The sequence below is a fragment of the Marmota monax genome, unplaced genomic scaffold, assembly GCF_021218885.2.
Source record: "Marmota monax isolate L192 unplaced genomic scaffold, Marmota_monax_Labrador192_F-V1.1 WCK01_AAM20220418_F8-fsc00290, whole genome shotgun sequence".
Classification (NCBI taxonomy): domain Eukaryota; kingdom Metazoa; phylum Chordata; class Mammalia; order Rodentia; family Sciuridae; genus Marmota; species Marmota monax.
This window is the reverse complement of record NW_026692628.1, coordinates 236,251-254,684: the sequence shown is the minus strand read 5'-3', so window position 1 is coordinate 254,684 and position 18,434 is coordinate 236,251. Positions and strand designations below refer to the sequence as shown.

The 18,434-nt window shown below is 32.9% G+C and overlaps 1 protein-coding gene across 1 annotated transcript in view; it reads right to left on the bottom strand.

Annotated features, from left to right (window-relative positions):
* Positions 1 to 628: 628 nt before the first annotated feature.
* Ro60 (Ro60, Y RNA binding protein) overlaps positions 629 to 18,434 on the bottom strand; it is a 32,090-nt gene continuing 14,284 nt past the window's right edge. The window contains exons 3-9 of the mRNA XM_046446305.2: positions 17,673 to 17,893; positions 17,125 to 17,271; positions 16,397 to 16,534; positions 10,387 to 10,503; positions 9,518 to 9,631; positions 8,812 to 8,958; positions 629 to 7,239 (exon numbers count right to left, since the gene is read on the bottom strand). Coding sequence (XP_046302261.1) covers positions 7,087 to 7,239; positions 8,812 to 8,958; positions 9,518 to 9,631; positions 10,387 to 10,503; positions 16,397 to 16,534; positions 17,125 to 17,271; positions 17,673 to 17,893 — 1,037 coding nt within the window. The 3' untranslated portion in view covers positions 629 to 7,086. The remainder of the gene's footprint in view (positions 7,240 to 8,811; positions 8,959 to 9,517; positions 9,632 to 10,386; positions 10,504 to 16,396; positions 16,535 to 17,124; positions 17,272 to 17,672; positions 17,894 to 18,434) is intronic.

Below are 18,434 nucleotides of genomic sequence, written 5' to 3'. Positions count from 1 at the left end.
TAATTACTTGATAGTTCCAGGGAACAGAAATTAAATGGAGGAAGATTTCAGCATTGTATAAAGATGAACTTTTTGAAAACAGTTCACAAGTGAACCCAGGGGAACTTTACTATTGAGCTACATCCCTAGTTTTTTTGTTTTTATTTTGAGACAAGGTTTTGTTAAATTGTCTAGGCTGGCCTCAAACTTGAATCATCCTGCCTCAGGCTCCCTAGTTCCAGGAATTAAACGTATGTGCCAATGTACTTGGCTCTTGATTTTAAATACTGAACTAATTATCCAAATACTTGAAGTTTTGCTGAGTATATTCTGATGCAACTTGTTCTCACTCTTTGGTATTATCCTATACCTCAGACCTGATAACTTTTAAGGAAAGTTTTATAGGAATTGAGATAATTTCTATAAATTGACACTGACACAAAATGTTTTTATTTACCTAGTTCAGTTTTTTTTTTGTTGGCATAACTCAAAAACAAGTTTTAAGAATTTGCATTTTCACTAAATCAAATTGTCTTGATCCTGTAATAGATCTCTACTGGAAAAGAATCCCCAACCATACATACTTTACCCACTGAGCTATATCCCTAACCTAAATTTCTTATTTTTAAAAAATAAACATAAACAGACGTTTTTCTGATGTGCATAGTATTTATTTGGTACCCCTATCAATTTCTACAATAAACAGATCAGAAGCAGTTCACATAGTGCCCACCTATACTTCACATCTAAATGAATTACTAGTTGAGCATCTAATCCAAAATCCAAAATCTGAAATGCTCCAGAACTGGACACTTTGTGGGCCCTGACATGATACCACAAATGAAAAACTCCATACTTGACCTCATGTGGAGGTCACAGTCAAATGCAGGTACATTAAAAATATTTTATAAAATCACCTTCAGGCTATGTATATAGAATATCCCCCAAATATTATGTATATGTATATGCAAATATTCCAAAATCTGAAAAATTCCAAACACTTCTGTGTTCTAAGCATGTCAGATAATGGATACTCAACCTATATTTAGTAGGGTATTTTGCAAGGCTGGAAAGAAGTAGTCAAGATTTTTCACCATAGTGGTGAAAACTTTAATCATGAAATAAATTTAATCATAAGCACATTTATCCATTCCCAATCAGAAAACAGCAAAATTACATTAGATGTATTATTTACAGTGAAAACTTGGAAGACTTGACAAAGCATCTATCAATAATCTTAGAAAACTCCGCGTGCCCCCATTAAGGGTTTTCCTTAGAAATGAAATAAACACCAAACATGTTTATGAAACAGCAAACTTTATATACCTTTAAGCACCAGCTTGACAATTTATTCTTTCGGTTTTATAAAATATTCCTGCTTTGAAAGGCAAAGTGAATGTAAAAATGCAAATGTAATTAAATCACTGACCTGGATATTATTATTGCAATGGTTTCAATGTTTTAATACTATATTCACTTCTTTGAATTTGTTTGTAGGCTTGAAACAAAATATTTGCCTTCTGTCTCAAAATATTCCCTTAAAAATTAATCATTTTTGGAATTGTACAACTGTATTTGTCATTCATACTGTTAAATATATGAACTTGGTCCATGGAGGTCATGTTGTAGTCATAAAACCCAGCTTTTTGGATAACTGGTTATACAAAACAATAAAAAATATTAAACTACCATAAAATATTACTGATGTTAACAGTTACATATGTATAACACATCAGTGTACCCAGATTATCCTATTAATGTGTTTAAATTACTAATGTACAATCAGGTTTTAAACTTAGCAGTTAAATTCCCATTCATTATGTAAAATTAAAAGCTCTAGAAAGACTCTTTGAATTCTGTACTTCAGAAACATTATAACACTATTAAGGCATTACTTAATAAACAGACCCCAAAGAAAGTAACTAGTATGTTTGTATAGGAGAGCTAGTCATATTTTAAGGCAGTCAAAAGGGTCATTTTTCACTTTAAGGCTCTTATATATTTAAATTTATTTTATGCAGACGTTAGTCTGAATAATTTAAATATTTATCAAGTGACCAATTAGGGAACTCAAAGCCTTTAATAAAGTAAATGGGCAGTTTGGAATTAGATTATAACATTCCCTACTCCCCCCCCCCCCCTTAAAAGATTATTCCATATATCTATCTCATCCCTTTGGACAATTTCTTCATACTCACAAGTTGGCAATAAAAATAAGAAAATTGAACTCAAACACATTACAAAATAAAACCTAATAAGTATTTTAACAGAAGTTTAAGTAATGTTTGTTTTAATACAGCATTCCAACAATTTTATATTTAACTTCATTCACTATCCTTGACAGTCTAAATGTTTATTAAGTGAAACCAGTAGAAATGTTAACTAATTTACTATTTGGTTAAGTATAGATTCTGCTAACTTGTGAAGTGCAGAAAATTAAACATTTTAAAATTAAAAACTACATGTCACTTGTGTTCGTAAAGTAAATATGCATGGAAGGACTAAGTAAAATAGAAGCAAAAGGAAAAAACTCTTCAGAATCAGAAACAACCTTTTGTGGATTTTTATTCACCTTAATTTCAGTAACAGAACCCTACAATATATTCACTTTTCTATCACTTTCCTGTATACCTTGGTATTTTCAGGGATTAGGAAAATGTGCCATTTATTATAACTTTATTGAAAAAGTATGATTAGCTACATTAGTTTTCTACATAAAAATATTATCTTAGAATTAACTTTTTAAAGTAAATTCCATAATTTTTCAGAAAAGCAAATAAAAATTTACCAATTAAAAAGCATTTAATTCCAATACAGGTTATTTACAAGGCTTTTTATGCTGTTGTGTTTGTGGCGAGGGATGAGGGAGTTTACTCAGTGAAATACTTAATATGAACATGAGATATGGTATTTTATTAAAGACTAGTTAGTTATTTTTCTGTTTTGGTACCAGGGATTGAACCCAGAGCACTGTACCACCAAGCTATATTACCAGCTCTTTTTGTTTGAGATAGGGTCTTGCCAAGTTTAGAGTAACAGGGAATTTGCCTAGTTGCTAAGGCTAGCTTAGAACTTTTGATCCTCCTCTCAGCATCCCAAGTCACTGGGATTATAGGTGTGTGCCACTACACTTGGCTAGAGTAGTTAACTATTTTCTGACGAGTGCTTGTATACTAGAGCAGTTCCCTTCAACACAGGTAGGTACATCTACAAACAAATGAAGGGTCAATCACTGATATTAGTGAAAGACCACACAATTTCTGGAAACATCTAATACCTTTTTAATTATATAACTTGATTTGGAAAGAGAATATACCAATCTTGTTATTGCTTGAAGAGACCTGCCATTATAAATTTGAAAAAAATATGACCTTAAATCTGTATGAAACAAAAAGCAGTCTAAAAGACATTCATCTCTCTTAAATTTGGTTTACTTTCCTGTCATTTAATTACCCAGGTAGATAATGCTAGAAAAAAAAGATGTTGAAAATGTTAGAAGAAATGAATTTTAAAAGGGGGGGGGGGAAGGTATAAAAGGAATTTCCACTAAATAAGATAAAGGTGAAGACATCGGGCAAACACTAAGTGAAATCCATACAATATATAGTAATTTCATAGCTTAACATTTTCTTAGTCTTTCTTGTGCATGTTTATATTGAGGGTATATGACAGTGCCTTAAATCACCCCAACCTGTGGTATTAAGACTAGACTTCAGTTTTTAAACTTCAGTTTATGTTGTCAGACCCTCAAATTTAATCAGTAATTCTGCCTTATCTTTCCAAAACTTATACATATATTTTTGCAAAATGTAGGGAAAAAAAAAGAACCCAATAAACGGTATTTCATCATTTGTAGACTTATTATTTTAAAAGCTCATGAAAATGTGTTATATTATCCCCTTAGATATAGTTTTATCATCTATCCAAGAGGCTGTTAGTGTTAGAATATATTTCTTCCTTCTTTATCAGAGAGTTGTGAATTCTTAGTCAATATATTATCTGTGAAAATCTTTCTTCTGCATTTTTCCATTCTGAACAGCAATGGTTAAAAAAATTACTTGGCCTAATGAACTAGTTTTCTAAAACATTTTAATCCTTCAAAACTCATATCTATTAACAAGAATATTTTTAATTAAAAAAGTTCTAACTAGTATTGTGAGCCTTTTAATTTTTAAATAATCAATCATTGATTCTTTCGTTATCCAAGCATCAAATGTTACTTTATGAAAACTGCAAGAACAGAATAGGTTGAGTCACAACCACACAGTTAAGTGAGAAAGCAAAAGAGGTTCCAATGGGGCAACACTAAATTTCATTCACAACCATATGGACACACTAACATTCTCTTGAAATAGTTATTTAGCTAATGTTTTAATAAATAGAATTTCCAAAGAATTTCAACTAATAAGAAAAGGTGAGACTGTAAATTCATTTTTTATTTTACTAGTTACAACTATATCTTGGAAATATGTCATTACCTAGGACTCTAACAACTGAGTTGTATCCCCAGCCCAGGACTGTTTTTAAAAGCAGTATTTTCCCCAATATTAATGTAACAGTAATCCTAGAAGTAATTCAGAAAATAAAGCTTGTTTATCACTCAAATACATTCTATTTATAATGAGGTAAAGTCTTACTTTTTTCTATAGGACTGTTATATAGCAACATAGCTTATTAAAACAATAATTGTGCTTGAGGATTACTATGAATTAAAAATGATAATGTTTACATCTGTTTTTCTACTCTTAAAGCAATCATGTATATACATTTCCTTAAAAGTTTTCAATAATTCTATTTTCTGAGAATAATTCTATTCTAAGTGAATGTGTTCCCACGATGTGGGGTGTGAAAAGTGTAATGGGAATGAAGAGACCAAGATTTGTAGATCACTTATAGTGTTAGAGAATCAAATTCTGTTTTGAACCTTGGGTCTCCAGATGAAATTCAAAAGTTAGTTTTTAAGTTTCTAAGGTATCATTCAAGCTCTAAAGTGTCATAATTTGAAAGTAAAATTATTCTCTGGTATTTTCTTTCAGTTTTCCTTTCATATTTGTCTTTCTTAAATCTTACTCTAATCCATTTAATTAGACCTATCTAAATACTTCAAAAAGTCTCCTCTAATACATTTTTCTGATGGGTTTAAAATTAGCTCCTATATTTGTATGAAAGCTCTATCTAAATAGCACATAACTGAAGTTAAGTAAACATTTATATTATATTCTATTTAACAGTTCTATTAGGAATAAAAAATCATATTATAATTTTTAATTTTTGAAGATCTTGGGTCCTTCAAATTTGATCTGAACATAATACTGTATCAAAAGTGGCTGTTAAATCCATTCCATGCTTGATAGAGGGTTAAAACCAGAAAAACATCAGAAATGATGTGTATCTGGAGTGGGAGGTACAACTAGCTTTGTGGACCAAAAATCTCTTAGGTAAATAACTGCTACTAATTTTAAAAACTGCTATTAGTTGTCTTGCAGGAATGGCTAAATATCAAAGCCAGCATTAATATGCCAAATACATTTGAAAAGAACATTTTCTTATTGTTCCCAAAGCCCCAAACTACTATGAAAATAGAAGAAATACATATTCAAATCCTCACACTATTAAAGTCACCTTGCCTCCAAAACATAAAATCTCTAATTCCCAAGCACATAGGTGGTTATAATTTATGTTTACTATTGTTTTACATTTATCATAAGAGCTTTAAGAACCCTAAAAAATCTTTATTTGATAGTTAAAGAACAATGCATAAAAATGCAAGTTTTACATGTAACAGCTATCTTAGACAACCTTTATAGAATTATGAGAATAGATACTAACATTTCAACAGATTGCTTTAATGTCAAACTTCCTAATGAAGATGGGATACTTGTTCAAGAAAATAATGCATATGTTAGTGTAATGTAAAGGAAGTTTAATGCACATAAACAAAACATAAAAGTAGAAATTTCCTACAGACTGGTTAGTTCAAAATATGCTACTCAAAAACTGCTTTTCAAACCTGAACGACATGGCTTGCTTTACTACTTGTTCACCCTATCAAAAAAGAATGTTCTGTCACAAAAATGGATTGTGGACATGTTTACTATTAGAAAATATTTAAAACCCATTTATAATTGACTAGAAAAAGTAATTAAAACAATTCTTAAGAGTAAGGAAAAGGCAGTTGACATTTTAATTATTATACTGTTAAGATTATGAATAGGGAACTTAAATTCTTGAAATGTTATTTCCATTTGTGAGTATGAAAAACAAAAATGTGACGACATGAGGCTATATTGTTATTTAGAGGAAATCACTGTCAAGTTACAGCCTTCATTCAGAGCAATAAAGCACAATAAACAATGAAAACCAATTCCACACTCAACACATATTTTAGTCTCTTCAGGCCCTATAACATTCTTAGGGTTTTCCATTATGTTTCTTCTTAATGGTAACAGATTCTACAACTACAAATAAAACATCAAGAATAAAATATCTGTTTCATTGAATAAGAAAGCTGTTATTTATATGATCTTAGAAAACTCTGAAAGGAATTTGTAAAACTCACTCATAATTTAATCATGTGTCTTAAGTTTTTTATCCCATATATATAAAAGTTTACAGATGAGTTTCATATTCCTTCACAGTTATATGGTCTAGTGCATTTCAGAGTATCTGGGTATTATCAAAGCTGTCCTTTTCCAATGAAAACATTTAAGAAAACATTAAGCACTTCTCAAATAAGTAACATGATGTAGAACTGCTTACTTTTGGATATCACCTTTTTGAAGTACAAATGTATCATTGACCAGAGCAAAACTGTTTGACTATTTTATAGTATCTATTAACAAAAAGTTCTCTATGAGAGAGAGGAAGCTGTAATATCCTGAAGCTATTTCCCAAGAGCTAGTTTAGTAGATAGAACTTTGGGCTCATCTTTATGTTTCCTTCTTCCTAGTTTTTTTTTTTTTTCTCTTTTTTTCTTTTTTTGGTAAAGTTACTTTCAATTATGCACACACTGCACTATCATCGTTCACTGGATTGAGATTAGGTGGGAAGTAGCTGCATATTTTCAGCGACAGCAATGGACCTCTTAGGTCATGACGGTGTTTATAGTTAAATCACATCTAATGTGAAATTTTGAATTACATCCAGGGCTCCGGTATCAAAGCCGCACATATCCAACATGCCTCTATCATCTGGGTCTGCAATGGTAAAACCATTTGATGTCATTCCACAAACAATGAATTTAGCTGGAATATTCATTTTCTGTAGAAAAAATACACAAAAAACACCAAATACATAACAAGTTATATGTAAGGAAAAACAAAAACTTCCAATATTATAACAATTTAAAATTTCTGTACCATATTTTTTACTTAAAAAGCCAATTTATTTTTTTGGGGGGTCATTTTTGCTTCAATCTTTTAGAGTCCAACAATATGAGCTATACAAGAATGTAAAACAAAATTGTGTAAAGAACCTACCTGAATTTCTTTGTTCTACATTTTTGTTTTATGGGTTCCACAGTACATTTTTAAGCAGCCTGGAGACTTTGTAATTATGAAACCTGTTAGGATATTCAGGGGTGCCAAACATTTTTATCAAGATATCAAATGTTGGGTAATATGTGTGAATACACACAAATATAAAGAAAAAGGAAATACATCTTTGGGATTTTTTTATATTTGGTTTGTAGTTTTCATAAATACAATATATACATGTTCTACAAAAGATAAACACACACACACACACATTTTTTTGGGGGGGTTATTGGGGATGGAACCCTGGGGCAATCAACAACTAAGCCACATCCCCAGCCTTTTTTTTGTATTTTATTTAGAGACTGGATCTTGCTTCAGGCCTTGCTAAATTGCTGAGGATGGCTTTGAACTCGAAATGCTCCTACTCAGCCTCCTGAGCTGCTGGGATTACAGGCGTGCATACATAAGATCTTGTTCTCTACTTCTACATTTATGGTTAAAATAATTGAATATTTGAGAAAAACTAATAATCACTGAGTGTCAGACACTACAATGAACTCTTTAAATAAATAATATACCTAATGTAATTGTTGTTCTGACCCTAAAAGGTAAGTACTATTATATATTGTGACATATATCAGTTAAGTAATTTGCTCAGATTCACAGTTTGTGGAAGAGAAAGACTCAGGACTAAGACTTAAGGTTGTATTAAATCTAAGTTCTATTCCTGCTCCTATAATTCTCAAAATTACATGTATCACAATTCCCTGGAAGGCCAGTTCCACCTTCAGAATTTCTGATTAGAGGTGACAGATGGAACCTAGGAATGTGCCTTTCTAATGAGGTCCCAAGTGATGCTAAGGTTGCTTGTAGGGAAACCATACTTTGAGAACTACATCTTCCTTAACAAGTCTATTTCTACTTATAGTCACAAGTCACATTTTAAATGCTAAATAGTCCCATGTGATTAGTGGCTACCATTACTGGAATCTGCAGTTACAGAACATTTATGTCATTTAAGAAAGCTCAGTCAGGTTGCACCGTCTAGAACATAGGTATTTCCATAAAACTTAAGACACAGATTATAGCTTTGTTTAATTTTTTATAGTTGTTCGCAAATACCACAAATGAGACTTTGGTGCTGAAGATCGAACCCAGCACCCCGCGCATGCCAGGCAAGCGCGTTACCGCTTGAGCCACATCCCCAGCCCCACTTTTTATAATTGCAAGTACTGTTGAGTCTATAATTGACACCGGGTCTACACAAAGATTAGAACTACTTTTAGTATTTTTTTTTTTTAAACAATGAAAAAGAATGGATTATTATTCAGATGAGAAACAACAGGATTTGTTTTACCTTTCGATAGTCCTTTAGAGCAATAGCAGGATGGATGCTTCCAGCAAAGGTCTCATTATCAGTGAATACAATGAAGACATCAGCAACTGTGTTTGTCTTCTGAGCCCAAATTATTGGAAGAGAACAATCTGTTCCACCTGCTGGGATCTAACCCAGAAAAAAAACCCCAAAAAACAAAAAACATGTATTAGAATAAAATTACCCTAGTGTCCATAAATGAGATGTCTGAAAAAATTACTTAAAAATACAATTTTCATGTTATTTTATTTACAGCCTATATATATATATGTATGTATGTATATATACATACATATATATATAAAATATATACCTTCCCTAATAAGACCATAGTTTTTTTTTTAAATTTTGTACTTCTCATGAGAAAACAATTTGTTCTTACAGATATACAGCATGCAAGATGTCAATATAAAATTATTGTATAATACATATTAAGTAGTATTTTTTGTTTTGTTTTGTTACTAGGGATTGAACCTAGAGGCACTTAACAAATGGGCAACATCTCCTGCCCTTTTTATTTTGATACAGGGTCTAGCTAAGTTGCTTAGGGCCTCGCTCATTACTGAGGCTGGCTTTGAATTTGCAATCCTCCTGCCTCAGCCTCCCAAATTGCTGGGATTATAGATGTGCGCCACCAAGCCCAAGTACTTTTTTTTCATGTTAAATAAACTTAATAAAATTTTCTTACCTGATTCATAGCTATTAAAACCTGTTGTAAGGTCATGTCTGTAGTTATGGGGCATGGTACCATTTCATGTGAAAAAGCAACTATAGAAGAATCCTTTTCTGTTCGTGTAACAACCTGAAAATTCAATAGTAGTAATTTTCAGCAGATTGGGGGGGGGGAAGTATAGTATTGAAGTTTATACAACTTCATTATAAACAAACAAACAACACTATGATGCTTGTTTTATTTCTAAACTTATACTACCGTGCAACAATAAAGTAATAAGTGAATGGTAATATAGTTTACATGAACTTACAAAGAAGCTGTTTTTTTTTTTTTTTTTTAAAAAGCCACTTTTCACAATAATCCTTTGAAGCAAATAAAGACTATATTCTCATTTTATTAAATTAGGAATAAATTCACAGTAATGAAAAAAAAAACCCTGAAAACAAACACTCCCAAATAATTTTCCTGGCTCTATGTTTTCTGATATCTTTGTCATCAATATTTTTAAACATATTTATTTTTTATTTTAGCTCTATATGGACAGATTTTTATTTTTATTTTTTAATATGCTGCTGAGAATCGTGTGTGCCTCACATGTGCTAGGCAAGCTCTCTACCATTGAGCCACAACCTCAGCCCTTTGTCATTAATTTTTACGCATTATCTACTTCCTCAAAAATACTATTAATATTTATTATTGTTAATTTAAAATTTCAATTCTGACTATTCCTTAGAAATAATTTTCAATATACTTAAAACTTCTTTACAAAATTCTTTAAATATAAAATGAAGTGAAAAAGACTGTTGATATATCTCCCTTTATAACTTAACCCTTTAGTAAACCATTTCTTAGAGGAGCAAACACTCTATTTTATGTGTTCTCACCATGCACATTGCTGCAGCAACAGTACTAGCATTGAGTACACTACCCAAAACTCTTTGGTTCATAGAAGCACTGACGTCAACAGCCAGCAAGAAACGCTTTCCAGTTGGCTCAACTGTCTAAAGAGAAAACAAAACAATCATTAAAAGAAGTCTCAGAAACTGTAAAATAAGAATTTTATTTCCTTACTTTTCATTCAAAAGATTCTCTATTTTTTTTTTTTTTTTTTTTTTTTTGTACCAGGGAATTGAACTCAGGGGTATTTAACTACTGAGCCACATCCCCAGTCCTATTTTGTATTTTATTTAGAGACAGGGTCTCACTGAGTTGCTTAGTGCCTTGCTTTTTACTTAGGTTGGCTTTGAACTCTCATTCCTCCTGCCTCAGCTTCTCTAGCTGCTTGGATTACAGGCATGTGCCACTGGGCCTGGCTTTTTTTTTTTTTTTTTTAATATATGTATTTTTAGTTGTTGATGGACCTGTATTTATTTATTTGTATGTGGTGCTGAGGCGAAACCCAGTGCCTCACACATGCTAGACAAGCACTCTGCCACTGAGCCACAACCCCAGCCAACCTTCTAATTTTTGACACACCAATCAAGACAACTATTCAAAACTGATTAGCTTGTCAAATTAGTGGTGCACACCTATATTACAGTGACTCGGGAGGCTGTGGTGGGAGGATCCTATGTTCCAGGCCAGTCTCTGCAATATAGTGAGATCTTGTCTCAAAAACTAAAAAGAGGGGAACTAGGGATGTAACTCCCTGGGTTCAATCCCCAGCACTACAAAAACCAAAACCAAAACCAAACCAAGACAAAACAAAACAAAAAACCAACCCCCCCCCCCCAAAAAAAAAAAAAACCAAACCAAACCAAACCAAACCAAAAAAGCTTATTAGCTCATAGTTCAGTTCAGGTCAAACAAAGGAAATATGAAAATCTAAAAATCGAATAATTTAATTGAAAGAAGTTACTATGCTATTTTTTTTTTTAAATTTTCATCTTTAAGGCAAAATAGGAACTTCTAGGAAGAAATCTTTCATTGTGGTAAAATGTAGGTAAAGAAGTGGCCAGACACCAGGCACAGACGCCCACACTTGTGTACAATTTTAAACATTCTTTTTGTTTTTTAAAAGAGAGTAATGTGTTTTATTATATACTTTTTAGTTGTTGATGGACTCTTATTTGTTTATATGTGGTGCTGAGAATTGAACCCAGTGGCTCACACATACTAGGCAAGTTCTCTACCAATGAGCTACAACCCTAGCCCAATTCTACACTACATTCGTAAATGTAGAATACAGTGGCATTAAGTACATTCACAATGTTGTATAACCATTATTTTTATTTTAAGAACTTTTTCATTATCCTAAATGGAAACTTTATCATCAGTCCCAACTTGCCCTAGTATCTGTGTTATAGGCAGATTCTTTTTCATTTGTTTTTGGGTATTGGGGATAGATTGAACCCAGCCGAGCTTTACCAGGGAACTACATAACTAGTCCTTTTTATTTTTTGAGACAGGGTATAGCTAAGGTTGGCCTTCAATCTGTGATCCTCCTAATTTAAGCCTTCTGAGTTGCTGGGATTGCGGGTGTGTGCTACTAGGCCAAGCATCTGGCCACTTCTATACTATTTTTTAATCTCTAAAAATTTGCCTATTCAGGCTGGGTGTAGTGGCACACACCTGTAATTCCAGTGGTTCAGGAGGCTAAGACAGGAGGATTGCGAATTCAAAGCCAGTCTCAGCAAAAGCGAGGCACTAAGCAACTCAGTGAGACCCTGTCTCTAAATAAAATACAAGATAGGGCTGGGGATGTGACTCAGTGATCGAGTGCCCCCTGCGTTCAACTCCGAAACCAAAAACAAAAAACCCCCAAATTGACTATTCAGGATATATCATATAATGCAATCATATAATACTTGCTCTTTTATGTCTGGCTTGTTTCACTTAGCATAAAGTTTTCAAGGTTCATCCATGTTATAGTATTTATCAAATTTCACTGCTTTAAGGCTAAATCATATTCTATTCTATTCTATGTGTATAAAACGCTTAATCTGTTAATCTTTTGATGAATACTTGGGTTGTTTTGTCTTATGGCTGTAGTGAATAATGCTGCTATAAATACTGCTATACAAATATCTGTTTTGAGTACCTGTTCTAATTACTTAGAGCATATGCATAGGGGTAGAACTGCTAAATGGAACGGTAACTTTATGTTTTAACTTTTTGAGCCCTTGTTTTTCCTAGGGGCTGCAACATTTTATATTCTCATTAGTAATACAACCAAGTTTTGATTTCTCCACATTCTTTCCAATATTTATTTTATGCTTTTTAATACTACTGGTCCAATTAAGTGTAAAATGTACATCACTGTGGTTTCATTTGCATTTCCCTGTTGACTAATGAAGATGAGTATATTTTCATGTTCTTATTGGTCATTTAGAAATCTTTGGAAAAAAGTACTTTGCCCACTTTTAAATTGAATTATTTGTATTTTGCTGTTGGATTTAGGAATTCTTTTTACACATGGACAGTAAACCCTTAACAAATAGATGATTTGCAAGTATTTTCTTCCATAGTATAGGTTACTTTTTCATTCTTTTTCTTTTTCCTTGATGGGGATGGAACCCATGAATTCACACCTACTAGAGAAGTACTCTACCACTGAGCCACAACTATGGTTATTTTTAGCTCTTAAATGGTCACTGATCCACTGTACTATTTTTTATAGTGTAAGGAGCCAGCCTGACTTCATTCTTATGCACATGAATATGTAGTTTTTCTAGCACCATTTGTTGAAGACTGCCTTTCTCCATTGAAATATCTCAAAATTCTTCTTAAAAAAAAATCAACTGACCATATGTCAGGGTTTATTTCTGAATTCAGAGTATTTTGATTACTGTAGTTTTGTAATAAGTTTTGAAATACAGAAGTGTGAGTCCTCCAACTTACTTCTTTCAAAGATTGTTTTGGCTACCTGGGGTCACTTGAAATTTCATATGAATTTTATAGTGGGTTTTTCTATTTCTGCAAAACATGACATTGGGATTTGAAAGAGATTGTATTGCACCTGTAGATTGCTTTGGATAGCACTGTGATCTTAAGCGTTCCAAACTAGAAACATGGATGTCTTTCCATTTGTCATCTTGAGTTTTATTAACAATGTTTTGCAGTTTTCAGTATGTGATTCTTGCATCTCCTTATATTTATTCCTATCTTTTGTTGTTTTTTTTTTGATGATACTGTAAATGAAAAATTTTCTAAATTTCCTTTTCATTGTCATTGCTACTAGATAGATACAACTGATTATAACAAGTTAATGTCACATCCTGTAACTTTATGTTAGAGTTTGCTTGTTTTATAGTTTGTTTTGTGTGTGGTGTGTGGATTCTCTAGAGTTTTGTACAATGTAAGATCATGGCATCAGAGGACAGGGATAATTTTACTTCTTCCTTTCCAATTTGGAATTTTAAAAATTACTTTTCTAATTGATAGAATTTCTAATACTACATGGAATTGAAATGGAAAAAGTAGACATCTTTGACCTACACCTTATCTCAGAGAAAAGTTATCAATCTTTCACCTTTCACAGTAGGATGTTAGTTTTTTTTTGATACTGGGTATTGAAACCAGGGGAACTTTACCATTAAGCTATATTCCCAGTCCTTTTTATTTTTTGAGACAGGGTCTCACTAAGTTGCTTAGAGCCTTGCTAAGTTGCTTAGGTTGGCCTCAATCTTGTGATCCTCCTGCCCGAGTTTCCAACATTACAGGTGTGTGCCACAACGCCCAGCTGTCAGCAGTTGCCTATAGGAACTGAGCGCCCCTTAGCTTTGAGCGATGAGAATGTGGAGATGTGGCAAGCCAGCCATGGGCTGTGTGTGTGTGAACTATGAGTACTGAGAACACATTGTGGACTGAACCGATGTTGTCCCCGTTTGGGCAGGTGATGTACTCTGGCTTGCTCTGCCTATGATCCCCACACAGCACATGAGATGGGCATGGCATTCCTAGATGTCAGTCAACCTGTTGACAGCAAGATATCACTAATCCCCTGAAACATGACCCCTTGAAGTCATCTGAATGACTTCTCCCCAATAAAAGTGTTCAGCACATGCTTCGTGCTCTCTTTCTTTTCTGCCTTGTCCCCCTTGTGGGAGCTATGGCTGAGGAGTGGCCACTAACTCAAAGAAAAGGTACTTTCTATAAGTTTTTATTTAGTCCCCAAATTCACCTGGAGTGACCCTGACCGATCTAGTCACGTGTCGCAACACCTAGCTATGTTTTATTAAAGTTCACTTGTATCCCTTATTTATTTATTAACTGTTTTTCTTTTTAAAATTATGAAATAAGTCAGGCATGGGGGTGTATGCCTGTAAACCCAGTGGCTCAGGAGGGTGAGGTGCAAGAGTGAGGCAGGAGGATCACAAGTTCAAAGATAGTCTTAGCAAAACAGCAATGCCCTAAGTAACTCAATAAGACCTTGTCTTAAAAAAAAAAAAAAAAAGGGACTAGGAATGTGGTTCACTGGTTAAGTACCCTGGGGTTCAATCCCCGGTACCAAAAAAAAAAATCATGAAATGATGTTAAGTTTTGTCAAGTGCTTCACCCTCACTCTCCAATTTAGATGAGCATGTGTTTCTGTCCCTTTATTCTACTAATGTGATACATTACATTGACTCGTTTTTATATGTTGAATCATCCTTGCACATCAGGGATAAATATCACTTGGCAATGGTGTATAACCCTTCAAATTTGCTAATGAATTTGCATGTTATTTGTTGCATATCAAGAAAACTTTAAAACCCAAAAATTTTAACTTATTATTCTGTTATGGGATTTCCATTCTGAAAAACTCACTTGCTATCAAGACTGATAAAATTCATCTACCAATTAATGGAAAAAACAGGGGAGAGAGAACCAAGTCATAGAAACCTACAAGAATGCAAACTTTAACATTTAATAATTTATCAAAATGATCAAAATCATCTTAGTATAGTAGTTGCTAACCAAAGATAATAGAAAATACTTTACTTATAAACTTATGATGTTATTGCCAGTCACAGTGGTGCATACTTGTGATTAATAGCAACTTGGGAGGCTGCGGTGGGAGGATCACAAATTCAAAGCCAGGCCAGGAACTTAGTGAAACCCTGTCTTGAAATAAAATATAAAAAGGACTGGGGATGTGGCTCAGTGGTAAAGCTCTTCTGAGTTCACTCCCCAAAACACTCCATTGTGTATACACAATGGAGTATTACTCAGCACTAAAAAATGACAAAATCATAGCATTTGCAGGGAAATGGATGGCATTAGAGCAGATTATGCTAAGTGAAGCTAGCCAATCCCTAAAAACCAAATGCAAATGTCTTCTTTGATATAAGGAGAGCAACTAAGAACAGAGCAGGGAGGAAGAGCATGAGAAAAAGATTAACATTAAACAGGGACGAGAGGTGGGAGGGAAAGGGAGAGAGAAGGGAAATTGCATGGAAATGGAAGGAGACCCTCATTGTTATACAAAATTACATATAAGAGGAAGTGAGGGGAAAGGGAAAAAAAAACAAAGGAGAGAAATGAATTATAGTAGATGGGGTAGAGAGAGAAGATGGGAGGGGAGAGGAGGGGAGGGAGGATAGTAGAGGATAGGAAAGGCAGCAGAATACAACAGACACTAGTATGGCAGTATGTAAAAATGTGGATGTGTAACTGATGTGATTCTGCAATCTGTATATGGGGTAAAAATGGGAGTTCATAACCCACTTGAATCAAATGTATGAAATATGATATGTCAAGAGCTTTGTAATGTTTTGAACAACCAATAATAAAAAAAAATCCTCAAAACAAAAAACAAAAAACTTACATTGTTATTTATATACCCACTTCACATAGATTAATGAAGAACAAATGAATATATACTCTAAACTTACAACTATTCAAACTACCTTTAAAATGCTTTTACAAAAAATGTTAATTCCCAAGTCATTTTTAAAAAAACAAACGTCAAACCTTAAATGTTTTATAAAAAGCAGCATCTAATGCTTTTAATATTTCTTCATCAGGGCGCCACTTCAGTTTTCCTCTGAGTCCATGACCTGTTTTATAAGTTTCTAGTGCAACTAAAACATGAAATGGATGTATTCGAGCCTAGAAACAAGACAAAGATAGAAAGTAAAAGCAAAATTCAAGTTAAAAAATAGTAATTATGTATCTTCATTACATGGTGTGCTACTATAGCTAAGAAATACATTTTATAAAGAAAAGAGAAAAAATGAGGATTTTTAACCTTAGAATTCTGAGTCAGAATGTAATCTGGTATATTGGGGCTGGGGTTATAGCTCAGTGGTAGAGTGCTTGCCTATCATATGTGATGCACTGGGTTTAATCCTCAGCACCACATAAAATTGAATAAATAAAATAAAGGTATTGTGTCCACCTACAACTAAAAATACATATATTTTTAATATTTTTTAAGTTGTAGATGGACACAATGTTTTTGTTTTATTTATTTATTTTTATGTGATGCTGAGGATCGAACCCAGGGCCTCAACACTTGCTAGGCAAGTGCTCTACCACTGAGTTACAGCCCCAGCCCCTAAAAATATATTTTTAAAAATGTAATCTGCTATAAAAGTCTCAGAACACTTAAAATATGCACTAACTACATTTTCAAAATTTAGAAGCCAACTTTTTCAGTTAGTAGATTAAAAAAAAAAAAGACGCATGATAATACTTACCTTTTTCAACAGTTTTTCATTACATAGTTTTTCACATACTAAAGATACTTCTGAATTTCCTGGCTCAAGCACTGAATTAGCAGTCATCTTTCCTAGATTCCTTAGCAATGCAGTAAGAGGCATTTCTTGTAACAAAGCCTTCCATACCTATAGAAAGGAATGTAAAGAATCAAGGAGAAATGAATGAGTATAACACAGGTATATCAATGATAGTTTATTCTCCAAGGCTTTTATTTAGATTTCAAAGTACTTTCAGAATGAGAATTTGTCTTAAGGCTAATCAAATAAGCTTAACTTACTCTTACTAGAATAAGAAAGTATGTATTTTATGAAGAAAATACAAAGATGATTTTTAAAAATTAGGCAGGATATGGTGTGGAGTGGATCTGACACAAAATGCCAATTGGACATCAGTATTAGATGTTTTAAATTAACATTATTTTCAAGATATTTTTTAGTTAATTTCTGTCTCTCTTTTTGCAAGATTGGGGATTGAATCAGGGCCTTTTACATATAATATTTCCTTTTAAAATAATTAATTTACTCACCTCTTTAGATTTTAAGTGATTCGTTAGAAGATGTTCCCTAACTAATCTATGTTCTTCTATTAGATGAATGACTTCCAGTTCATCTTTTGTGCGCTTCACTTTCTCTACAGCCTCCAGATACTTTAATAATTTTTCAGTTTCCACAGTAAGTGCTTTTTCTTTATACAATTCATGGACCTCCTTCCAGCCCTTTGTAATATATTTGGTCACAATGGCAAGTCCTTTAATAAGATAAAGAATTAAAAAGGCAGGCAGGATTACCAAGTGAAAAATAGAACATGTTTCTGGAGAATGCAGCATATGATAGGCTTAACTCCCCTCAAGTAAGATGCAGTTTTCTTCACTATCACATACATATTTAAGCAAATGGAGCAAACTGACTTCGCGAATTTCATCATTACTGTTTAAATATGAGACTTCTGGGGAAAGAAAACATCTATATCCTAAATAATTTATAGAGGCTTGTTCCCCAGCCTGCCCCACAATACCAGCATTACAAACTGTAGGCAGTGCCTATTTCAGGTTCACAATCTCAGAACAATTCACAAGAATATAGATCTATGTCAATTAATAGTTATTTGTCCTTCTCTGCTTCTGAATCAATATGCTTTTCTGAATAGTAGAAATTAAGTGGAAATGGACAGGTAGGTAGGTAGGTTCTTTTAAAACTGTCTTTAAAAAACAAATTAAAGCACATATATATAAACAATACATATTTCAGTTAGGACATTACAGGACAAATTAAGAAAAAAGAAAAATAGT